Genomic DNA, 26,321 nt, shown 5'->3' on the forward strand with positions numbered 1-26,321 from the left:
TTGGCACTGAAACAGCCTTGGTCGCCCTGTATGATGACCTGTGTCAGGAGAGGGACAGAGGGAGTGTTACTCTGTTGATTCTCCTTGATCTCTCAGCTGCTTTTGATACCATTGACCATGGTATCCTTCTGGGGAGACTCATGGAGTTGGCAGTTGGAGGTACTGCTTGGCAGTGGTTCCGCTCCTACTTGGTGGATCGTTTCCAGAAGGTAGGGCTTGGGGAACATTGTTCAACACCCTGGACTCTCCATTGTGGAGTCCCACAGGGATCGGTCCTGTCCCCTATGCTTTTTAACATCTACATGAAGCCACTGGGTGCGGTCATCAGGAGCTTTGGAGTGTGTTGTCACCAGTATGCTGATGACACGCAACTCTATTTCTCCTTTTCATCTTCTTCAGGTGAGGCTGTTAATGTGCTGAACCGCTGCCTGGCCGCGATAATGGACTGGATGAGAGCTAATAAACTGAGGCTGAATCCTGACAAGACCGAGACGCTGTTGGTGAGCGCCTTCTCTGACCAGATGGTGGATGTTCAACCTGTTCTAGATGGGGTTACACTCCCCCTGAAGGAACAGGTTCGTAGCTTTGGGGTTCTTTTCAATCCACTCCTGTCTCTCGAGGCGCAGGTGGCCTCGGTGGCACGGAATGCGTTCTACCACCTTCGGTTGGTAGCCCAGCTACATCCCTATCTGGAAAGCGACGACCTCGCTTCAGTTGTGCATGCTCTGGTAACCTCTAGATTGGATTACTGCAATGCGCTCTACGTGGGGCTGCCTTTGAAGACAGTTCGGAAACTACAGCTAGTGCAAAACGCAGCTGCTAGACTGCTGACGAGGACTAGGCTGTCTGCACATATAACACCTGTTCTGGCTCGTTTGCACTGGCTACCTATTTGTTTCCGGGCCAAATTCAAAGTGCTAGTTTTGACTTATAAAGCCTTAAACGGTGTGGGACCACAATACCTGGCGGAACGCCTCTCCCAATATGAACCTACCCGCTCACTACGTTCAACATCTAAGGCCCTCCTCCGAGCTCCGACTCACAGGGAAGCTCAGAGGGTAGTAACAAGATCTAGGGCCTTTTCAGTGGTTGCCCCCGAATTATGGAAGTCTCCCTGATGAGGTGCGCCTGGCGTCTACACTTTTATCTTTTAGGCACCAGGTTAAAACCTTTTTATTCTCCCAGGCATTTTAACCTATTTGTGTTTTTAATCTATCTTGGTTATTTACTTGTTTAATACTGTATATTTTACTGTTTTTGTTATTTTATTGTTTTTTATCCATGTTGTGCACCGCCCTGAGAGCCCTTGGGCTGTGGGCGGTATATAAATCGAACAAAATAAATAAAATAAATAAATAAAACAACATTAAAAATAAACACACACATACAGAGGTAGTAGAATAATTCTTTTTATCCATAAGATAGCAATGGTGGTCCCTCCGCTGATAAGGGTGGTAGGGAGAGAGGCTGAGGCCACTACTCAGATCTTTGCATGTCAAACCAAGTGCAACCCCCCCCCCTCAGCCAGCAAGCATAATCGCTCTCACTCAACCACCTCCTGGACCCTGCCCTGCCACCAACTAAGGGACACTCGCCCAAGCAAACATTTTTCCCTGAGATGCAAAAAAGTTAAAATACTGCAAATGCAGCACAGTAGCCAGAGAGGGTGATGGAGGCCAGTTTATGTGCCAAGTGCAAACACACACACAGACACGTTGTCATCTTTCACCTCCACAGTTCTTTATCTCCATTCTGCTTCTGCCTCCTTCTCCTATCATGTTCTTGCCCTCTGGCTCCTTTTCCCCTCCACTCCATTTTTTAAATTTGTTTTCCCCACTCCACCCCATCTCACTCTCCACCTCCTCCCTTGTCGCCTCCTACCCACCCACAGATCATGACAGTAATGAAAGTTAAAGAGGAAAGCACAAAAGCAGGACGACAGCTGAATGTCAAGAAGACTAAAATAATGACAACAAAAGATTTATGTAACTTTACAGTTGACAATGAGGACTTTGAACTTGTCAAGGATTATCAATACCTCAGCACACCCATTAACCAAAATGGAGACAATAGTCAAGAAATTAGAAGGCTAGGACTGGGGAGGGCAGCTATGAGAGAACTAGAAAAGGTCCTCACATGCAAAGATGTATCACTGAACACTAAAGTCAGGATCATTCAGACCATGATATTCCCGATCTCTATGTATGGATGTAAAAGTTGGATAGTGAAAAAAGTGGATAACAGAAAAATCAACTCATTTGAAATGTGGTGTTGGAGGATAACTTTGTGCATACCATGGACTGTGAAAAAGACAAATAATTGGGTGTCAGAACAAATTAAACCAGAACTGTCAGTAGAAGCTAAAATGATGAAACTGAGGTTATCATACTTTGGACACATCATAAGAATGTTGGAAGTGGGGCAAGAGCAACTCCTGTTTTGTTCTCTTGTTTGTGTTCCAGAAGGGAGATAGAGCTAGGGTCCTCCAAATGGATAGGTTTGTTTACCTTTACCTGTGATGCTCTGACTGCCTTCCTTCTGTCGCTAGACTGTTAAGTCTTTAGGGAAGCTTACCTGCCCCTCCTCCTTCTGCCCTTTCCACTTCCTTCCTTCTCTGTCTCTGCTCTCTCTCCTAGCATGGGGCTAACTCCCGCACCTGGGTGTTACGCCGCCAACTTAGCTAGTGCCTTTCTATCTACTAAATATTTCTATAAATAAACTAGCTTTTCTTATTTTACTAATTCTCAAGTCTCAGTGATGCTGATGCAGGGTAAAAGCCTGCTTTCTTAGGTAAACGCACGCACACGCTGGCACACTTGCATTTCAACATCTGCTGTTACTCTGCTGCTGCTGCTGTGTTGTTTTAAACTAAATTAAGCACACAAACACACACAGCGCAACAGAGAAGACATGATTCACTAGAAAAGACAATAATGCTGGGAAAAACAGAAGGGAGTAGAAAAAGAGGAAGGCCAAACAAGAGATGGATTGATTCCAAAGGAAGCCACAGACCTGAACTTACAAGAATCTGAACTGTGTGGTTCATGAAAGATGCTATTGGAGGGCTCTGGTTCATAGGGTTGCCATAAGTCGTAATCGACTTGAAGGCACATAGCAACAATGGTTTGCAACAGGAGTAAACTTTCAGTTGTACATGGTAATACTGGAATGTAGCTCAGCCAGTGCAGATCATAATTCTTGGACGGCTCTTGTTTCTGCCTATCTGTACTTGTCATCAGAAGAAAGTTGCTTGATGTCTAGACCCACTGTTGTTGCCACCTTTATGGACTGCACTGTGGAATTTTGGCTTCATAACTGCACTGACGTTTCCCCACCACCACCTTTATCACAAACAAGGGCTGCTAGCTGTTTCTAGAACCAGTTTTAATTCTTATATTCAAGGACATAACAGTCACAATGTATGATGTTTCCGCATTAAATAGGCAGCCTAAATGAAAATTAACTCTGTGTGTGAGAACATGCATGCATGCATATGTACAGCCAATGTGTCATATTTGTTCTTTTTTATAGTTTAAATTTAGGACCAGTTTCTTGGGGTTATGGAGGGGTGAAGAGTGTTGTGAACTTTTGATCCTCATCATGCAACCCAATTGTCTTTTGCTACTATTTAAAAATCAATATACAGACGGGGGGGAGGGAGAGGCATTTAAAATATTTTGAATAAGCAACAAATACAGAATATTTTCCAGGCCAACCCCAGGAGCTGATGGCACAAGCTCTCTGGCCTAGGCTTCTTCACTTCTGCCTTCCTCTCACTTCCTGCATAGTAGGCATCGAGATATATTTGCAGAAGTGATAGTGCTCTAAGATATGTAGAAGAACTCATTTATTATATGTGAATTACATTTACACACTCGTTTCTGAATTGGTTTTGATGAAGCAAAGGAACAGAATGTAATCTGGAGATCCCGTCCAACGACTCTGTAATACATTCTTCTTAGCTTCAGCTTGAAAAGGATATTTGCATTTCCAATATATTTTTTGGCTACTACATGAAGGCACTTTCAGACTGCCACTAGTTTTGGGTGGGACTTAGTCACATACCAGCAAACTCAGGTTATACAATTGTAGTTGATGAGGGGGTCTTGCGCCACAAACCTTCCACTGAAGATCAGATATTTTGCAATGAGAAAAGTAACAGGAAAATGCACTGGAAAGGGACAAGGCTTGTTTTGATGCAATGTCATCAAATCTCCCTGCAAACAAATCACGTTGAATGTTCAAACAAATCTTCTGGAAGTTCCCTGAGTCTTTTTTGCATATATTTTATTAATATTGCTCTATTTCATATATATATTTGTGTACTTTTTGTTTCTTATGTACTATCATAATTTCTACCAATACAATGACTTACTCTTCTACTATTGACTTTGTCTGTTCTTGCATAATTTGGGGACCCTTTCCTCTGTGCTGAAGGGAGAGGCAATGAGACGCAGGGAGGGGAGAGACAACGACACCCAGGGAAGAGAGAAGCAACAACAGGCACGGGGAAGAGGCAACGACACGCAGGGAGGAGAGAGGCAACGACAGGCACGGGAAGAGTCAACAACACCCAGGGAGGAGAGAGGCAACGACAGGCACGGGGAAGAGGCAACAACACGCAGGAAGGAGAGAGGCAACTACATACACGTGGGGAGAGGCAACGACAGGCAGGGAGGGGAGAGGCAACGACACGCAGGGAAGGAAGAGGCAATGACACGCACCTAGGGAGAGGCAACCACACCCAGGGAAGAGAGAGGCAATGACAGGCAAGGGGAAGAGGCAACAACACGCAGGGAAGAGAGAGGCAACAACACCCAGGGAGGAGAGACGCAACAACAGGCACGGGGAAGAGGCAACGACACCCAGGGAAAGAGGCAACAACAGGCACGGGAAGAGGCAACGACACACACGTGGGGAGAAGCAACGACACCCAGGGAGGAGGCACGACACGCAGGGAGGAGAGGCAACGACACCCAGGGAGGGGAGAGGCAGCCAGCGATAGGCACAAGAGGAGAGGAGAAGGCGGGCAGGAAGGGGCCGCAGGACAAGCGGTGGAGGCCCACGCATGCACACACACCATTGCCACTCACCTCAGTTCTTCACCTCCATTCTGCTTCTGCAGTCTGGCTCTGCACGTGTGAGGCACATTCTTTTGTCCACCAATCACAGGAGCAGACTTCCTCTCTCCCACCAAGTAACGGTAAATGGAACTTTGGAAACGTTACAGTTACAGCTGAAAAGTAATTAAATTACCACTCGTTCTATTACAAGCAAATGTAACAAAATTACCCTCTCGTTATGCAAAACTGTAGTGAATTACAAGTAACTTGTTATTTCTAACGAGTTACTTCCAATCTCTGGCAGTAACTAACTATAAAATAAGGTGATTCCCGCATCATAACGTAACAGTCAGCAAAATAAATAAATAAATAAATAAAAACAGAACAAAGCAGTAAAAACAAAGAATCTTCCATGGTCTTCTCCAAGGTAAGCTCAAGGTTGCGCAGCACCAAGGCGCTGCCTCAGGCAGCTCCTCTCCTTTATATACCTGGAGCAGAGAAAAAACAGAATGGCAGAGTTGTGGAGTAAGTGGCCACAGATGCAGCAGCATACAGAGTCTCTCAAACACAGCATCCTTCCACACACAATCTTGAGTGTTTAGCTAGCAGTACCAGCAAGTGAAGTGCCTGGCATATAGAAACAGTAGTGGCTGTGCTCCCTTTTGATAGGAGCGTATCTGAGTTTCGAAGTTTGTGGCAAACAGTGCCCCACTTTCTGCAACCTTCATAATTATCCTGTGTCCCTGGGGCGGGGAGCATAGCTACAACCTCTGGAATTGTTGAGAATTGTTCTCTAATGTTACAGTGAGGGAGGGTAAAACATTCTGAGTTCATTAGTTATTGAGTGCTTTGCAGACCTCTGGGGAAGTGAAGGATAGAGGGTGTTTGGGAGTCCGCCATTGTTTGTGCTCCACCTCCCTTGCCTATCTGTGTGGGGTGTAGTGACTTATCCTTGCATCTCTAATTGTAGCATTGGGGTTGAGGTTCATGTTGAGTGTTTGTATCTGGAGCCTTGAAGTACAGTCCTGTAAGGGGTCTGAAAAGACAAAGTGTTATCAATACAGACTTCCCACTTTGTTGTGACTCTTAGCTGTTTGTACAAAAGGGACTTTTACCAACGTATGATCACATATGTTTCACAGCTTGTATGTAAATTCTGGGGAGTGATGTTTCTCCATGGTGTGTGCCTTGATATATGAGATGTGTTCCCTTGCTGGGTTTTATATATATATTCCTTGCATTGTGCCATCTCTGTTCAGATTGGGGAAGTGGAGTGATAAAGAGGGGCCAGTAATATGGAGCTGTCCATTTCTAGAATAGAAATGTTTTAATCTATGTTGTCTCTTTTGCTGGCATAATTTTATGCCATCGTTGGGGGAAGGAACAGGACCTGAGAGAGAACAGTATTCTTCTTGAGGCCGCTTCGATTCTCACCATACCCCAGTTCCAGTAACCTTTTTGTTCCTTGTATTGGTGGTGCCTGTCAGTGTATGAAGAGTGATCCCATCCCTACTCAATAAATTACCATTCAAGGATGCTCTGATAAATGAAACTGTGTGGTCAACTACACAGAAGCTGAGAAGTTTCCATGTTTGCATTGATTTTTTCAAGCTTTTTTTTTTAACTAGAGCCTTGTTACTACTTTATTTCTTGGTTTCTCAGTTTCAGGTTAAACTTATTACTTAAAGGTTGTCATAAACAATGTATCTTCATATAAGTATTCAGTTTACTAAATTACGTGTGATACTATTTAATGATTGCAATGCAATAGAAAATTGTTTTATAACTAGCTGAAATATTTGTTTGCTTCCATGTGACTGAGTTGTATTTATGTGCTTAGATCATATATACTGCACATATAATTCAAATCTGAGTATTTTGATAGCCAACTTTTTTGTAAATCAGGACAGCTCAAACTTCTTGTGAGTCAGGTGAGACGAAAAAAGACTATTTTCATATCTTCAGTGTTATTAATATAAAAATGGAGACTTGCTTATCGTAGGTGATGCTCCCTATCATTTAATTCTATTTGCAAGTCTGCTGCTGCATGAATTTGGATTCAAATAAAGCAAAACCTGTGAGGGGGAGTGCTACCATGTTCACCCAATCAAGGCCCATAGCAAAATTTATGCTGTGGGAGAGTGTGTACTTTTCCTAGCAACTGTCTGCCTGTGTTACCCAATTGCAGCATTTTAGTAAGGAGAACTAGTAACAGAGATTTTGAATACCATTTCTGTGTCCTGACATTTAGATGCCTTCCAAGTAAGCATTCCTTATTTTATCAAACATAATGGAGTCATCTTAATCTGAATGTTTAGGACTCTTGCTATTATTGTGTATCTCCAGTAGATGCTACCACCTATTATGGGGATCAGCAATCGGATGGATTACAGTGTTTACCAGAATCTAGCAATCACTGTCCAGGTGGTCCTATACTGGTCTCTCCTCAGTATTGGTTAATCAGTTATCCCCAATAATAGGTGTGACACACACCATTACCATCAACCTGGGGTGTCCCATGAACACTTCCAAGCTACAGTTTGGCTCTATCCAATACTGCCACATGGCCTGAACAAGAGAAACTTGACAGGGCTAATGTTGGGAGGAGGCTGGATGATCTACTGGAAGGCACAGAGAGCAAGCCATTGCTCTATCGTGGCCTGCTTCAGCATACATCCCAGCAAACCATGGTGAAGTTGTGGGGGTATGCATATATGTACTTGTCCTTGCAATTCTGGTGTCATTGAATACTCAAATCAAATTTATTTTTGACTATGGGCATGTCTTTATTTTTCTCAGTACAGGAGGGCAACTGAGTTCTAGATCTTAACACCATTGTTCTCCAACTTTTGGATCTTCATGACTAGATACCACAGTTTACTTGTTAGATTGAAATTGGGGTTGGGGTTGGGTTGTTTTGACGTAATATCATTTAGTATACGTATATGCTAGTAGTAAAACTGACTTTTTTAAAAAATCCAAAAGAATGCCAGGTATTTTAGAGTGCAACCCTAGATTTGTCTACTAAAAATAAATTCCACTAGGTTCACTGGGATTCATTCCCGGGTAAGTTTGTATAGAATTGCAGCCTCAGGAACCCTTTTTAAAACAAAACTATTGAAATTTAAAATCTACTTTTTGATTTAATATATTAATTTGAAAACTATATGAAATTAGCATTTTAATTGCATGAACTAAGTTTTACAATATTTGAAATATAAAGTATTCCCATTTTCAACAGATGGCTGGGAAGGTTAAAAACTGAGAGGTTTATTACTCAGAAAACACACCTTGCTGGAAGTCAGCTATTCATGCAACTTCAAACTCTTTTTTGATATATGATACCAACTAATTTGTTCCATCAGAAATGTTGTCTTCATGACAAAAGGCTCAATTATTTGAATTATTTGTTAGTAGCATCTGAAGGATAAGACAACAGTAACCATGAAAAGGACCATCTGAGTGCAATTGGCTTAAAGCTGTTAATGTGAACATTTTGAGGAATGTTTAACTTGAACATATTTAGGAAGTTCATACATTGGCAAATTGTGTTCAAGCAGTTTCTTGTCAGATCTCCTCCATCTTTTCTTCATTAGTGCACCACTACTTTGGGATGTTCATGTCTTAATCTATAACCAGTGACTATTGAGGAACCAAAAGTCCTATGAAAAAGGTTGCTCAAGTGAGTGTTTAGTTCTGTATATAGTTAGAATCATTCAAATTTCCAACATCTCCTCAGAAAACCATTTCTGATTTTTTCTGTTGTGAAATGTTGAAGACCCCTTTAATGAACTAAGCATGGCACATTTCGGTCTGGATTTGAATGATAAAGGAGAAGTGTTTTTCATTAGGAGTTAAAATGTTAAAATGAAGCTAACAGTTATTAAAATGATGCTAACAATTATTATTAAAATCCAGAAATCAAATAATGTGTGATTTTTTTCTGCTAGCACCTTTGAAGCGATTCTGTCCACCTGTACCACTGCAGAACAGCCATAAAGTGCTATTCCATGTTTATTGAAAATGACTTCTGTATGTGAAACAATTATGCTTCCCTCAAAATGTCAGTGATGACTGTCTGCTAAAGCTATGACAGTCAACGCATGTTCTCTTGCTTATTTTTTCACTCCTGCTTACAAAACGGAACATTTGCTGCTCTGTGTATTGTTTTGGATTCAGAATAATATTTTCTATTTTATAGTAGGTACTCCAAACATCTCTCTGCTTAGGCCAGATTTCCAGACTTGAGAAGCAGCTCTAATTTCTCCTTCAGATTTTGAATCTGTGTGCATTTTAATGTTTGTGTTGATGTATATCAATTCCATTTCTTTGTGTGTGTCTCCATTACATTACATCCCACTGTATTCCCAAGCATATCTTGTAAGATTATGCAGACCTTGTCCTTCAATCTCTGTACGCTGCAAAGGTGTCATGATTAATATTTGGATAATGGGACCTGATTATTCTTTGCAGAAAAGCCCCAATGCCCTGTTACAGTTTATTCATTTTTAGTTCTTACAGAGGATTATCCATTATGCTGACTATCCCTGAAGCCTGGGTTTATGATTTTTTCTCTTGAAAACCCAAAAGTGAAATATCTGTGCCCTGCTACATTGCTGTAGATTAAGAACCACATTTCTGTGATTGCTATTGTAGTTGCAAAGCTTAAGTTGTGCTTAAATGCACATGCTTGTGTAAGATTGCCAAAAAACCCTCAAAACTAGCCCATTGTTTGCCAGACATATAAATGGTATTTGCTTACTTTTAAGATTCCAGTTAGAAGAGCAAACTGTAATATATTGTGTACCATAACAAGCTAGGAATAACCAGAATTTCCCCTCAAAGCAAGCACTTTACCAGTTTAGCTCAGCTGAGCCAGGACATAGGATTTGAAATGTGATGAAATGTGGTTTGAGGAAGATTATTTAGTAAATACTTTGAAGAGTCTAGTTTATGTAACTTCTGTTAGACTAGGAACAAAAATATGTAATATTGGGAATATATCCAGAGAGAGAGAGAGATCTTCCAGCTCTCTCTGTGGTGCACTTTATCTTAGACTCTAAGAGGATAATTTGCAAGTGTTTTAGCATAGTAAATTTGCAACATATAGGTACTTAAATAATTGGCGGTTGACAATGGGGGTGGTTTAAAACATGCTTTGTAAAGTCATATTCTGTGGGTGACATAAAATATTCCATTTTTAACTCACCTAACATTTGCTTAGCAGTTTTGCATTGCCCCTAGCGTTAATAAAAGGATCAATGCAGACTGTCATTTCTCTCCACAGTGCTTGGGTTTTTTTAATGTAATGACCACATTAGCAAGATTCAGGTAGGACTGGATGATGTGAAACTGTCCAACTTTTAATCAGTTTCAGGGCAAACATATTTGAAGCATAACCAAAGCAGGATGGACTCTTAAGCAGATGATGTTGGATGTGAAATGGGTAAAAAAAAATACAAGCTGCTAGTTTCTCAGAGAAGAAATTCCTTGATAAATAACATACATTACAATTCAGGTTGCTATATACTCTTAAGTGTACAGTCCTATTGTCCATCTAGCTCAAAAAGAGTTCGGATATGATGCAAACATTGTTTTCTGGTATATTAACTTTTAGATTTAATTTATTGCGACAATAAAAGCATGAAAACAGTTCAGTGATAACCAGATATGCATTTTTTAAAAAATTTTCTGTTTTAACCAGCCTCTTGTACCTAGAAGTCCTACAAGCAGTCTGGCAACACCATCTAGTACTATCAGCACACCTACCAAGAGAGACAGCTCAGCACTTCAGGACCTCTACATACCTCCTCCTCCAGCAGAGCCTTATATTCCCAGGTACATTGCCACAATTTACTATCCTACTAATTTGTAATCAGTATCATAACAATGTGCAACACTGCTTTCTTTGGAGAAAGGGCTCAATCATTCATTGATCATTTCAGATCAATTCAGGCACTTATAAACATATAAAAGATTTTCAGGCTATGTGTGTCAGGCAGTTCATTCAAGGAAAGATACTCATTGAAAGGAGAAACCTCACACCCGTTTTCTGTGACACTGCTTTCTTCCTTTACAGTTTTGCAATCATGTGCAAAAATGAGTTTCAGAGTTCAGAGCATAGCCTTGATTTCTTTGATTCTGGATAAGCTGCATGGTTTTGAATAAATAACTCATTCAGTGCAGAATTCTTCTACTTCATTTTGTACAAATCAGAGCAGCTATTGTTTCTGCAGATAGTATATTTGTGTTTTCAGAATGTATGCGGTCTGTTTGTACTTTTTTCTTTGAAAAGGAAGTGGAGGCCTGTGTTGAAAAGATTCCAACCCATCTGCTCACTGTTTCAGTATAGCTGTACAAAACTATACATATAAAGAACATGCTGTTGTCAGAATAAATGTTTTGAGACTGCCATGACACATTCATTCTGTAGTCCTCATTAACAGAAATGTTGATAAAGCAGTCAGAGTTGTTCTTGCTTCTTTTGAAGCAATCCTACTATTCTGAATTCCATTTTCAAAGCATGTATTTGTACACTGGATTTTGTGCTAGGCAGCTGTATTAGGTGCTTTGATCTATGTGTGAAGAAGGTGGCAAGTTGTTCCATATTGTAACAGCTGCAATTTTCAACCTGAAGTTGTTAATATCACTTAACAATCCCATATTTCTCCCATTACATGTTGCAAGATTTATAACTGTGTTGGAAGCAATGGGAGGTGAGAAGGGTGGGGGGAACAGATCCAAAGGGTAAGTGTGAAATGTATGAGAGTGGTGCTGACTTCTCCTTCTAGAAAGTGTGGTTTAGTTTCCAACCACGTCAGGATTGCTTTCTCAAAGAGTTCAGAAAAGTGTCCCACTATCCAAGAACTGGGCACAGTAGTTCTGATTATCTTCTGAACTGAAACCAAATCAGGTACTTTCAAGATACCCTCTGTTAGTTAAAGCAAGAAAATAACCTTACTTGATGCTGAGGTGGTGGTAAACTGTGTAATTCCAAGCTACCTGAAGTATAAAAGCTTATCAGAGCATAAGACTAAGCAAAAGTCCTGGCTTTTCAATGGATCTTTAGACTTTCAAGTTCATCTCCTAACCGAATACATTCTGGTCATGAAAATGGAGGCAGAAGTAATTCCTACAAACATTAAATGGTAGTTAAGAGTTAAAACCATAACCAAAGTTAGCCTGACTCACTTGAGCAAGCTGGATCATTATTCTGTACCTTTCCTGAGATTGACTGTGTTCAAACTATGATGTGAATTTATGGGAATAGATGCACTCATTGTGTAGTAATGCAATCCATGATACACAATGTTAATCATTCTCCTTTTTGTGACTATCAAACTATGATGTGAATTTATTGGAATAGGTGCACTCATTGTGTAGTAATGCAATCCATGATACACAATGTTAATCATTCTCCTTTTTGTGACTATCAAAATGTATCCAATTTATTTTTCCCTCAAAGGGATGAGAAGGGAAATCTTCCATGTGATGATATCGGAAGACACTTAGTGGGAAAACCAGTACACAAGGGATCTGAATCTCCAAATTCATTTCTTGACCAAGAATATCGAAAGCGGTTTAATGTGGTTGAAGAAGATGCTGTTTTGTACTGTTATGAATATGAAAAAGGAAGAACAAGTAGCTCTGGAAGGAGAGAGAGCACCCCAACCTATGGTATGGTATTCATTTATATATATATATATATATATATATAGCCATAATCCTTCATGGATCTTAGTTTTCTCCTAGAATATACATTTGTTTGTGCCCATGAGATTTGATATACCAGTTATTTCTTCTCACAATTACCCTGTGTTTTATTGTATTGTGTACTTTACATCCATCCCTAGCTGCCACCAGACAATTATTCAACCCCTCCTGAACTTACCTTGTCTGAATTCTACTTCCTATTGCCATTACAAATCCTGATGCTTGAAATACTATTTCCTTGATAGCTTTGAGTTTACGGAGATCAAGGGAGAAAATTGCATTTAAAATAAACTTCATGGATAATTGAGGAATGCTAACTCTCATACCTTTCCATCTTCATTTGTTCTATTGTTCTATTGAACTGAAAGAATTTAAATTATGGGATGTGATAAGTAATTTTATCCTTAAATTTCAGGCCTTAGATCAGGGTGAAAAATGTTTTTTCAGCCTGAGGTTTGCATTCCCTCTTGGGTAACCTTCCACGCCTGTAATTATTTAAAGGAAAAGAAGATGCATAGCTGCTGCTACATATTAAGCAAATGTGTAATTGGGCCTTAAATCTCCAACAGCAGCCAGCCAAATGTTTGAGGGATGTTCACAAGGAGGTAAAAAATGGTGATTGCCAGTTTTCTGTTGGTTGTTCCCAGCATATGGCAATTAGAAACACAAGTGAGACCTGCAAGAAAATGTTGCTGTCAGTCCTCACCTCTAGCAGGTGAGCTCTTATTCAGGGTTCCAGCCTATAGTATTCTCCTATAGGACACTAAAAGTCATGTGGAGCTGAAGCAGGTACTGTGCAGAGCAGGGAAAGGCAGGTAGAATCCAGAGTGTAGCTCTGATCTAGATTGATGATGGACTGAAGATAGTAGTTGAGGAACTGGGAAGTAATGAGGATTTCCAGTGGGAGTGTGGGCAATAGTCTTCGTAAGCCACCTTGAGGGCCTTTGGCCGAATGGCGGGGTATAAATAAATTTAACATAACATAACAATAGAGGGGATCAACAACTATGCAAAGTGAGTCCGATGGGGGGTGGGGTGATAAAATAAACATTCAAAGCTGCCTGGATGTGCTGTGGGAGGTGCAGAGAGAAGGAATTCAGCGGCTATTACTTGACCCCAGAAGTTTCCCAAGGAGTTTAGAAGTTAGCACAGAGAGATCCCCAGCTAGGCACAGGGGCATGGGACCTTCTCCCATCTGCGTAGGTTGTGCACAGCTGTCAAGCAGACAAGAAAAAATGAAGGGGTGATTAATGGTGCTGTGTCCTGGGTGTTTTCCACAGAACTGCTCACTCTCACTTGTCTTCTCTCACTCTGTTTCTTGCTTTGGCTTCATTTCCTTGCTCCCTTCTTTTATCCTATTTTCTGTTGATCTTTCTTCCCATCTGCCTCTATTTTTGTTTCCACACCTTTTCTTCACTCTTTTGTCCCCCACATCTCTCACTGCCCCTCCTGCTCCAGCATTCTCTCCTCCTTTGCCTCCTTGTACCTCTCGTCTTCTCCTGCACACATAGCCAAGAGCCAACATAGTCATTTGGCCTTAACAGTCAGCTCAGCATGAGGCTCATGCTGTGAGCAGGCTACTTTGCAGAAGGCTGCTTCTTCTCCACTCCCTTTTCTCCCACATAAAGTCACACATACACTCACATACCTATTTTTTTCTATTTTGAGTTTGGGTTTTTTTCTTTTTTTGGTCTACTCCTGATTATTTTGTCCACATTCCTTTTTGTATTTATTCATGCTTTCCCTCTTGGGTGTGGATGGTACTGTTCAGGCTACATAAGGATTGGCATTCACCCCTGAACATGTCTAAGAGAGGGAATGATACTGCCTATGAACATGGAGGTTCATTTTACTCCATGTTTGTTGCTTTTTAAAGACACTGATGCTAATACCAAGCCTGTGGTTATTAATTCCATAGCTTGTTCTGCCTTGTGTGAATAAGGAATTATTTATTTATTCTGAGACAATCTTTTTGCTATTATCCCTTCATGTATTGTTTGATAAAGCTTTAGTATGTCTCTCTCTCCAGGGCAGCCAGATTCTTAACTTGCTGTTTATGGCTGTGCTGTAGATTTAAAATCATTGTATAAGGTTTCACTATGAAATACTAAAGCCTGACTTGTGTAGACAATAATCTTGGCTGAAAATGTCATACTACATAAATCCTCCTGAATCTGTCTGAAAAAGGTTTAACTCCTAGGTTGAGCTTTATAGTTACCCTTTCAAACTTCTCTTTTTCCTCGAGTAATAGTATTTTATTTATATAGATATTATTTTAGTAAAAGCTTCGTCTCATTGGGTTTTTTCCTTTTAAATGCATCAACAAACTTCTAAAACTGCAAAACAGGAAACAAAATCATTTTTCCCTTGACTTTTAAATGTGACTCCTGTAAGTCTAGAGCACAGAGAATTAAGAGCTAAGGAGCACTCCAATATCTGATAATCTCAGTTTTTATGTGGAAGATAATAATTGTGGCAGCTTTTATCTACATTCTTCACAACAAGAATATATAGTACTTCAACTGTACAAATCTCAGCAGTTCTTTTTTAAGACATCATGACTTCTTAAATCACAGTGCTTGTGCTGCATACATGGACACACAGGTTAATACAATTGCCATATGTATGCAATCCCTGCCATGTCACAATTCTGCCCGCATGATCCCACAGTCAATTTTTCAGCATCACAGAGCCTGAACTAGATCTGAACGTGTTACAGATTTTGTTGGTGACCAACTCTTCAGCCTTTTTTTTAATCTGATAGTATTACACAATAATTTTGCTAGGGCATGGGTCACTCCTTTAAGAACTCCATTATGTATTTAATTTGCTGCTAGAAAAGAGATTAAATGCAAGATTTTAATTTCTGTCACATGAGGCAAATTATACACAAACTTTTGCTTTCATAGGAGAGCTTATGCAGTACATAATACTGCAAAAAGTCTTCCTTCAGAAAATGGAAGTCTTGTCCGAATGAAGAAAATAAAAAAGAACACAAACTCTGGCAAAAGAAATGCAAGAAGACAATAAGGGATGCTAAAAAAGAATTTGAGGAGCACATTGCTAAGAACATAAAAACCAACAACAAAAAATTCTATAAATACATTCAAACCAGGAGACCATCTAGGGAGACAATTGGACCCTTGGATGATAAGGGAGTCAAAGGTGTACTAAAGAACGATAAGGAGATTGCAGAGGAGCTAAATGAATTCTTTGCATCTGTCTTCACAGTGGAAGATATAGGGCAGATCCCTGAACCTGAACTAACATTTGCAGGAAGGGATTCTGAGGAACTAAGACAAATAGTGGTAACGAGAGAGGAAGTTCTAAGCTTAATGGACAATATAAAAACTGACAAATCACCGGGCCCGGATGGCATCCACCCGAGAGTTCTCAAAGAACTCAAAGGTGAAATTGCTGATCTGCTAACTAAAATATGTAACTTGTCCCTCGGGTCCTCCTCCGTGCCTGAGGACTGGAAAGTGGCAAATGTAACGCCAATCTTCAAAAAGGGATCCAGAGGGGATCCCGGAAATTACAGGCCAGTTAGCTTAACTTCTGTCCCTGGAAAACTGGTAGAAAGTATTATTAAAGCTAGATTAACTAAGCACATAGAAGAACAAGCCTTGCTGAAGCAGAGCCAGCATGGCTTCTGCAAGGGAAAGTCCTGTCTCAGTAACCTATTAGAATTCTTTGAGAGTGTCAACAAGCATATAGATAGAGGTGATCCAGTGGACATAGTGTACTTAGACTTTCAAAAAGCGTTTGACAAGGTACCTCACCAAAGGCTTCTGAGGAAGCTTAGCAGTCATGGAATAAGAGGAGAGGTCCTCTTGTGGATAAGGAATTGGTTAAGAAGCAGAAAGCAGAGAGTAGGAATAAACGGACAGTTCTCCCAATGGAGGGCTGTAGAAAGTGGAGTCCCTCAAGGATCGGTATTGGGACCTGTACTTTTCAACTTGTTCATTAATGACCTAGAATTAGGAGTGAGCAGTGAAGTGGCCAAGTTTGCTGACGACACTAAATTGTTCAGGGTTGTTAAAACAAAAAGGGATTGCGAAGAGCTCCAAAAAGACCTCTCCAAACTGAGTGAATGGGCGGAAAAATGGCAAATGCAGTTCAATATAAACAAGTGTAAAATTATGCATATTGGAGCAAAAAATCTTAATTTCACATATACGCTCATGGGGTCTGAACTGGCAGTGACCGACCAGGAGAGAGATCTCGGGGTTGTAGTGGACAGCACGATGAAAATGTCGACCCAGTGTGCGGCAGCTGTGAAAAAGGCAAATTCCATGCTAGTAATAATTAGGAAAGGTATTGAAAATAAAACAGCCGATATCATCATGCCGTTGTATAAATCTATGGTGCGGCCGCATTTGGAATACTGTATACAGTTCTGGTCGCCTCATCTCAAAAAGGATATTCTAGAGTTGGAAAAGGTTCAGAAGAGGGCAACCAGAATGATCAAGGGGATGGAGCGACTCCCTTACGAGGAAAGGTTGCAGCATTTGGGGCTTTTTAGTTTAGAGAAAGGCGGGTCAGAGGAGACATGATAGAAGTGTATAAAATTATGCATGGCATTGAGAAAGTGGATAGAGAAAAGTTCTTCTCCCTCTCTCATAATACTAGAACTCGTGGACATTCAAAGAAGCTGAATGTTGGAAGATTCAGGACAGACAAAAGGAAGTACTTCTTTACTCAGCGCATAGTTAAACTATGGAATTTGCTCCCACAAGATGCAGTAATGGCCACCAGCTTGGACGGCTTTAAAAGAAGATTAGACAAATTCATGGAGGACAGGGCTATCAATGGCTACTAGCCGTGATGGCTGTGCTGTGCCACCCTAGTCAGAGGCAGCATGCTTCTGAAAACCAGTTGCCGGAAGCCTCAGGAGGGGAGAGTGTTCTTGCACTCGGGTCCTGCTTGCGGGCTTCCCCCAGGCACCTGGTTGGCCACTGTGAGAACAGGATGCTGGACTAGATGGGCCACTGGCCTGATCCAGCAGGCTCTTCTTATGTTCTTATGTTCTTAATACCTCAGGACATTACTTCTTTTACAGAAATTCCTACAGAGTAGGAATAACATAGAAAAATAGGGATAGGTTCCTACACCAGCTCATAGATGGTGGGGGCAACTTCAACAGGGGCTTTAAAGGGTGCCTACCTGGTACCCACCCACTCCACCTCTAAATGGTATTGGATCCTTCCCTCCCCAACCCTGGCAGAAAGCAAGAGATCTCTCATCCAAAGCAAACACACAGGCTTGTCGGTTTCACACTAGCGGAGCAAAGGCACAGGCTTCAAAGTTTATCCATAGCAAAGCAAAGACAGGCTGCTCAATTTTAACTTAAAGCAAAAGCACAAGCTTGAAAGCATATCCATAGCAAAGCAAAGCTGGTCAGTTTCACCCTAAAAAAGCCTTTGTTAAAAGGAGCTTAGTTCCTGCAGGATTCATTAACTGAGGTATCACTGTAAATCCTATGGATATATGCATATGACAATATTGCCTGAAAAATGTAAATTACTCTATAGTGACCCTAATGTAAGTAATTCTAATATGACCCCGTGGATTAGATCGAGCTAATGTTGAGCCCAGGGGTGTTGAGCCCAGCCTCCCTCCTGAGGATCAAGGAGGGGGAAGGCATGAGTTGCAGGCGCCTGAGCCGTCAGCAGGCATGTATGATCCAGCTGTTGTTGAGTCTAGCCCAGACCTTGAAAAAGAGAGCGAGCTAGCCGCCCCGCCCATCAAGCACCCCCACGGAACCGTTCGGGGAGGATTCCGAAAGAACAGTAACTCCTCCTGTGCTAAGCAGTATCCTAGAGACAACCGATGCTTCCCAGCCCACTGCTTCCCCGCCTGCAGATGAGAACCCTGTTTTGTCAGATGAGCCCATGGAGACTCGCCCCCCCTTCACTGCGCTCACGACGTAGGGAGAAGCAGACAGGGCAGAGGGTGTGTGTGCGAAGGAGTGAGAGGTTACGCTCCAAGACCTCTCCTATTTAAGACTGCCGTGCTGTGAATGGGGTGCTGAGTCAACTTTCATCACATGTTGCAGAGCATGTCTAGAGGGTAGTTAGGGACTTGTAGTGAGTTAGCATAGGGTCTTTTCTATGAGGCGCTCAGCCTTTGATGTATCCATTACGTTAATAAAGCAAGAGCTCCTTGCACCCTCATCTCCAACTCATGGTTCCCTCTCTGAACCGGACAGCTAACAACCTTTTAAAACAATTCACATAGAGATTATGTTAGGAGGGGAAATATATTTGTATATATTTAGGAAAGTAATCCCTAAAGCCATCTTTTGGATAACAACGTTACAATAAGTTACAATAAGTCCACTCATGATAAACCATTTTCACATCAGATGAAGAAAGTGTAAACACACTAATTTTGTAACCTTGTTGAAAATATTTTGAAATCAAACAATGTGATTTATATTGTTGCAGGCAAGCTAAGACCTATATCTATGCCAGTAGAATATAACTGGGTAGGGGATTATGAAGATCCCAGCAAGACAAAAAGAGATAGTAGGAGAGGTAAGTGATGTCAGATATGCCTTGTACATTTAATTGTGTTTTAATACACATTTACAGAAATTATTAAAAACATTTACAGAAATTATTGGGCCGTATTTAACCAGCACATCCTGTCAGCACAAGGATTTCCATTTGCACAAGAGGACTTGCCCCCCCGTGCCCTCCCTAAATCTGCTCCAGAAGGTTGGGGGAACCCCAGGACATATTTAGGGGTGTTCAGGGGGAAGAGAAAGGGACAATGTTCTGTTGTACAAAAAGCAATCCTTGCACTGATGGAACATTCACATAGTACTTATGTTGGATACAACCCTTTAAACTTTTCCTTAATTATTCCAGATAATTATCCACAATACATGGACTTGAAGAGTTAATATTGAAATATTCTTGTGGATTACTGTAATTTGGTGCCCAAAGTGAAGCAATAAGAAAGTAAATGAAACTCAGCCCTAACTTTTTGGTATTTTCCCACATATATGTGAAAAACACTGTAGAATCCTCTTTTTTTTATCTCAGTGTCAGTACTATAGTGAGAGAACATGAGCTGCTTAGAATTCATCCTAATGATATGCATTCTTCAGGTTCATTTGAGTTCAGTGAGGCTTGCTACCAGGGAAGCATGCACCTTTAACAGTATGGATCATGTCAGCTGGACCTGAACAGACCCTTCAAAGCTCCTGCTTCTTAAGAGGGCTAGCAAGCAGCCTCCTAACTGAAATGAGAGATCTGTAGTGGTGTAATGAGGGGAGAAGAGATGGGAGGGAGGCAAGGTGGGTCGCAAAGCAGATCAACAACTTCTGTGTACTTCTTCCCTCCTCCACTAGTCTACACATGAGCAATATCCATGCACAGGGACAATCTGTATTCCCCTGCTTGGGGGCCCTTATTTTTTTTAAAAAATATCCAGATATCAAAACTATCCCAAGTCTTGTGGGTGGGTGGTGTACATAAGTATTAGGAGGCATCCCATGAAGTTAGCATATAGACAGATTGATTGTTATAAGGTTCTGTACTAATGGTCCTATGCTGTGGCTTGCTTACAGGAAATGTATCCTACAGCTTTTAACTAATGCTGGAACTAGGCTATGGTTAATGCACACTTTCCTCATATTTGGTGTGAGAACGTAACTTTATCAAGAATTTTTGAACCAAAATAAGAAACATGATTCAGACAATGACAGGAGATATAGTCTGTATGATTCCCTAAACATTTTATTACATTCTTTGGTAAGGTGAGATAAGAAAAAAATTAGCTTCCAGTTAATAATGTTATAGTTGGATCTTAAAATTTTATAGCCAAATACTACAAGAGTCCTATAATTGTACTATAGTTGAATGTTGTAAGAAGGTTTGGTCTTTAGAGTCTGTGTTAAAATTAATAGCAATATAGAAGGCATGTGACAAAAACCTGAAGGTATAAGTAGTGAAGGAAATTGGGATAAGTTTGTGATACATTGGAATATTAGATCCCTAAAGAAAAATGTAAGATTGAAAATCTTGCACTAATTTGATAGAAGTATTTATTGTAGTGTTAGTTGTTCTCTTATGTAGATTTGAGTCATGAGTTAATTTTTATGAGCAAATAACTAAATAATAGCAGGAAGAGATTACAGTAGGAATGAGGAATCACATATAGCTAACCTGCTGTTCCAGTCAAAGCTAACAAGAGTCAGCAGGAGCCAATGTGCCAAGATAAGTGTTTGTATTGAATATAAGACAGCTTTTAAATTGGAGTACTCAGTTGCCCTACATAGATGTTCTAAACAATTAAGCCCTAATATTGTGTAATCTAATATTATAAAATCATGAAACAACTAGGTACACCATTATTTATTGGGTTTTATGCCATTTAGACATAGAATTTCAGCATTCTTGTGCATTTCAGTACAATAAAATGGAAATGGACTGCTTTCAAGTCGATCCTGACTTATGGCTATCCTATGAATAGGGATTTCATGGTAAGCGGTATTCAGAGAGGGTTTACCATTGCCTCCCTCTGAGGCTAGTCCTCCCCAGCTGGCTAGGGCCTGCTCAGCTTGCTACAGCTGCACAAGCCAGCCCCTTTCTTGTCCGCAAGTGCCAGCTGGGGGGCAGCTGGGCTCCTTGGGACTCTGCAGCTTGCCCACAGCTGCACAGGTGGCAGGGCACATAACCCCTGAGCCACTCACTGTGGAGATGATCTTTAGCTGGCCCTTGACACCCAGGAGACATGAGCGGGGATTTAAACTCACAGACTCTGGACTCCTAGCCAGGCTCTCCTCCCATGTTTTAAGACAGTCCAGTGAATGTTGTGCAACTGACCTGCTGGCCAGTTAAGAAATGATTTGCAGTGTAACCTTTCCAATTTCTATCTAGAAAATTCATTACTTCGATATATGAGCAATGAGAAAATAGCTCAAGAGGATTACATGTTTCAAAGAAACAGCAAAAAGGACACAGGCAAAAAATCCAAAAAGAAGGGAGATAAGAGTAACAGTCCTAGTCATTACTCTCTGCTACCTAGTTTACAAATGGACTCATTAAGGCAAGACAGCATGAGCACACCTGGGCCTGAAACATCCTTGTATCATGTAAGTAAAATGGCAAAATACCTCCCTCTGTGCAATGAAGCTGTTGTTGAGTGACTGGCACTTGACTGTTGCTTTTTAAAATGTTAGTAACAAATGAAGCAAAGAGGTCTGATAGTTCAGTGTAAGCTTTCCTTCTGTAGTGCTGGATGATGATGAGAAACTAGACATCATTTGTTATATACATGTTCTTTTTTGCAAAATCAATCGTATAAAAATGGAACTAAATCTAAGCAGTTAAAGAGGCTGCTGATTTTTATAGAAAGAAATTGCTATTAATAGGAATAGCTTCATAGAGTAGAAACATGTCAAGCTTGAAACATGCAGCCAATAATATTCATATAATTCCTACTAGTTTCTGTAACTACCAAAGAAAAATTTAAAGAATACAGTCACACATTTTATTTTGAATTGAAAACGATGAATTTGGGTAACTACTTAATGAAGAACCATTAAAAAAAACATTTTAAAAGAACCATTAAAATTCTTCAACGTGAGAGGTCCCAATGGTTTTTTCAAAGTGATATAATTCAGCTCCTATCTTTTTCTTTTTTTGTGTGAACTAGCAAACAAGGAATTAAAGAAATACAGCATTTGTGGGAGTTTGTGTTTCTGGCGATGTCCTAGTTTCTGTAGTCATTAATGTTGTCAAAGCAGATGATTTTCCACTGAGCCCAGTTGAAAACCAGTGACCTGTTTTTATTCTGACAAACTCGGTTTTTTCCTTCCTTTGAAGCCTTAGTGACTGAAAGAACTTAATAAAGTATTATAATAGCATGATTCATGGTATATGTTAATTAATGGAATTCCTGGGGCCTGTGAAAATTCTTTTTTATAAAGCCATGAGAGTAGCTGTATACCATAGCCAGCATGGATTGTTCGCATTCCACAATGTTAAGTTGAAAATACCCCCATGCCATTCTGATGCTTCCCATAAGCTCATTTCAAAACAAAACCTTACACAATTTATAGTCCTGAACTCAGAAGCGCTTGCTTAACCACCTTCTAAATTTTCATGGCAATACGCAAAACAGTCAGAGGGAAATGAGAGTTCAAAGTGTAAAAAGAGACCAAAAAAAAGACCCCTGTTGGACTTTTTTCTGTCAGAGTTCTCATAATTTGTTGGAATTAATTAAAAATCAGCCATGTTCACAGAGTACCTGTAATCCTATTACTGACCTTGCCCCATACTCTGACCTTCACCTTCTGCAGTTTAAAAGTTAAAAAACAAAGCCTGGCTGATTTTCAATTTATTCAAGAAATTTAGCATTGGAATCTATGATAAGCCCGGGCATGCTCAGTAAGGACCAACTGTCAGCGTTCTAAAAGCCAGACTCACAGCTGCTTGGCTTGGCTAATCAGGGGGCTACACCTACGCCAGACATTTATTTCACTTTAAACAGTCCTGGCTTCCCCCAAAGAATCCTGGGAAATATAGTTTGTGAAGGGTGCTGAGAGTTGTTAGGAGACTCCTATTCTCCTGACAGCTCCAGTGGCAGAGTGGTTTAACAGTCAGCCCCTCTTCTGGGGAATCTAGTTCAACTACATCAACAAAGATGGTGGCAGAGGTGTCATCCCCTTAGGGAAACCGCGGCCGCCATCTTCGTTAAGGGCAATGGTAAAAGACAGCAGACAGGTAGGTGGGGTGTGGGGGGGGTGCATGCATGTATGTGCGGTCATGCATGCATGCACACACATACTAGGGCCCAGGGCAAGCTGATGCCCAAGGGCCCCGGCATTCCCGGAGCCTGTCCTGCTCCTGCTCCCCGGTGCATTCGCTATAGCTGCCCAATTTCCCTGCTTTTTAAAGTTTGATAGAAATTATCTGTTGGCTATAGGTACATTCTTAAACTGCAAGGTTTTTTTTCCTATTAGTGAATTTTATCGTAATGGTGCATAGATTCATGCACAATTGTAGAGAATTTCATCTTTCCCATAGGATAAATTTATGGGCACATTTTTGTGCAATGCAGAACAAATCCATTCCCTGGACCTGAAACCCCAGAGAGTCACTTCCAGTTAGTGTAGCCTATACTGAGCTAGATGGGCCAGCTTCCAAACACTAGTGATGACAGCTGTTTCCTATATAAGCAAAGCAATGTAGATTATTTTGCATATCTTCATAAACTGAATCTTTAAGACGGGGATTTCATGTTTGGTTTTGGATGTGATGCTCTCTTTTACGGATCTTAGTCAAATTTTGTAAAACAAAAAACAAGTACTTTGTAAACAATGTATGTTAATGCTATCTTCAGATAAATGGAAATTGCTATCTACTTAGGTTTCAAATTTTGATTGATAGTGTCAAGCGATTGTGAAATGTTCTCTAAATAAATTTTGATATAAACAATTTTTGCTTTGTTGGTCTCTAAAAGTAAGAGAATTAAATAGGATGTGGTCCTGGTTTCATATCCAGGCTTTTTAGGAGCAATTAAGCCAGTTTCCTGGTTTAGACTTCATGGAAAGCTGTGATTGACAAGCCAGAATAAGAGCACTGAAGCCAGGAGTATAAGGGAAGGGGGGGGGATGATGCAGGAATACACTTCATCCATGCTATATTGGACCAGTGTTGTGTCTAAACTGGACTTATGAGACTTGCAGAGGTAGGGCATGGGAAATGGTCCTCTATAGTCCATTAACATGAAACTGCTGAGATCTGGCATAATGCTATAGTGAAATTGCCCTATTGATCTATTTGTCTATAGCCTTCTGAGTAGCATGGCTAGAATGATATGCCCCAGCTTTCACACAATTGCCACTACTTTCCAGATAAGAGGAAGATGAGAAAGTACACAGAGAAAATAATTATCTGACTATTTCATAGAATTAACAGAGAGGATCAATGAGACTTGGATGTTGCAGAGTGAGTGTGTGCATAGTAATGGGCATATGAGAAATAGTATGCTTTTTCATAATTGGTCCAGAAATACCTCATTAACTTGCTGATGAAGCATTGGTGTTCATCAATCTGTGAAGTGAAAGCATCTATTAGAACAGTGAAAAGAGCTCTTTAATATTGGGCATTACAGTCCTTATATTTAGTAAACATGCTTTTGATATAGTGATTTGTTGTCTTGAATCAAACCAATAGAGTTACCAGGTCTCCGGTTTTCGGCCGGAGTCTCCGGTTTTTTGGGGGGCCTCCAGCTCTCCGGCTAGCACCCCTTAACCTCCGGACTGTCAGCTTCAATTAAAAAAAAAAAGTTTCTAGGTGGTCTGGTTCCCGAGATATACACCAAAACGTCAGCCGCCGCCCCCGCAACTGTTTAATCTATTTAACTGATACGACGCTGAAGTTGGTTCCTAGTTCCCAGTTCCTTATTTGCTTGAAAGTTCAAAACACTAAAAAAGAAGAGTTGACAACTACAACAACTTCAAACCAAACTTAATATGTCTCTGAACCCCAAAATATATGTTGGGGTTCCCTGTATGATATATCACTGTGATTGGGGGACTCTCCCCATCAAGAATAACAATACATTTATCCAATCAAAATCATCAGGCTTCTGATATTATCATAAATACATAATGATGTCATAAAATCATAAAAAATAAGTAACTGGGGGTGCCCACCCCAAACTCTGCTCTGGGACAGGACAAATCATATACCCCAGGAAAGGGGAGGGTGTCCTCTACGAGATGCCACTGCATCCCGTCTGGCCCAGAACTTCTGCTGGACGCAGGGCACGGAGAAGGGCATCTATGCAAAATCAAAATGGACAAAAATACGTAGAAAAAAATAAGTAACTGGGGGTACCCACCCCGAAATCTGCTCTGGGACAGCACAAATCATATACCCCAGGAAAGGGGAGGGTGTCCTCTACAAGATGCCACTGCGTCCTGCCTGGCCCAGAGCTTCTGCTCGATGCAGGGTACAGAAGAGGGCATCTATACAAAATCAAAGTAGAAGAACACATGCAGGAAAAATAAGTAATGGGGGGTGTCCACCCCAAAATCTGCTCTGGCCAGGACAAATCATACACCCCATGAAAGGGGAGGGTGTCCTCTATGAGATGCCACTGCATCCCACCTAGCCCAGAGCTTCTGCTGGGCGCAGGGGAAGGATGAGGGCATCTATGCAAACTGAAAGGGTAGGGAATCTTCTTACTCTTACTCATTTCTCAGACCTCTTTCTGAAGTGAAGGGTCAAATCTGTAAAGAAGTTTGGAGCAGCCACATTAAAAGATAAGGGCAGGGCATTCTAGGCAGGGGGTTGCCAACCCTGCTTGGATATGGATGTCTTTGCAGAGGATCCCTAGTCAAGCTTTACCAACAGCACAATCCAAACTATATCTACTCAGAAGTAAGTCCTGTTCAGTTCTATGGGGGCTTAGTCCCTTAGTACTCCCGAATGCTCCCATCTAACATCTCCACAACACTAGGCTCCTTTCTTCCTACAGTAACCTTCTGGCCTGAAGGCACTTAAACCCTTCTTGCCGAAA

At 40.9% G+C, this 26,321-nt stretch overlaps 1 protein-coding gene across 4 annotated transcripts in view; it reads left to right on the forward strand.

The window, feature by feature from the left end:
• CNKSR2 (connector enhancer of kinase suppressor of Ras 2) overlaps positions 1–26,321 on the forward strand; it is a 271,527-nt gene that overhangs the window by 176,189 nt on the left and 69,017 nt on the right. For all 4 annotated transcript variants that reach the window (XM_061627286.1, XM_061627287.1, XM_061627283.1 and 1 more), the window contains 4 exons: positions 10,768–10,901; positions 12,529–12,740; positions 19,226–19,315; positions 21,668–21,882. In XM_061627286.1, the coding sequence (XP_061483270.1) occupies positions 10,768–10,901; positions 12,529–12,740; positions 19,226–19,315; positions 21,668–21,882 (651 nt within the window). The remainder of the gene's footprint in view (positions 1–10,767; positions 10,902–12,528; positions 12,741–19,225; positions 19,316–21,667; positions 21,883–26,321) is intronic.

This window comes from Rhineura floridana, chromosome 5 (assembly GCF_030035675.1).
Source record: "Rhineura floridana isolate rRhiFlo1 chromosome 5, rRhiFlo1.hap2, whole genome shotgun sequence".
Taxonomy (NCBI): Eukaryota; Metazoa; Chordata; class Lepidosauria; order Squamata; family Rhineuridae; genus Rhineura; species Rhineura floridana.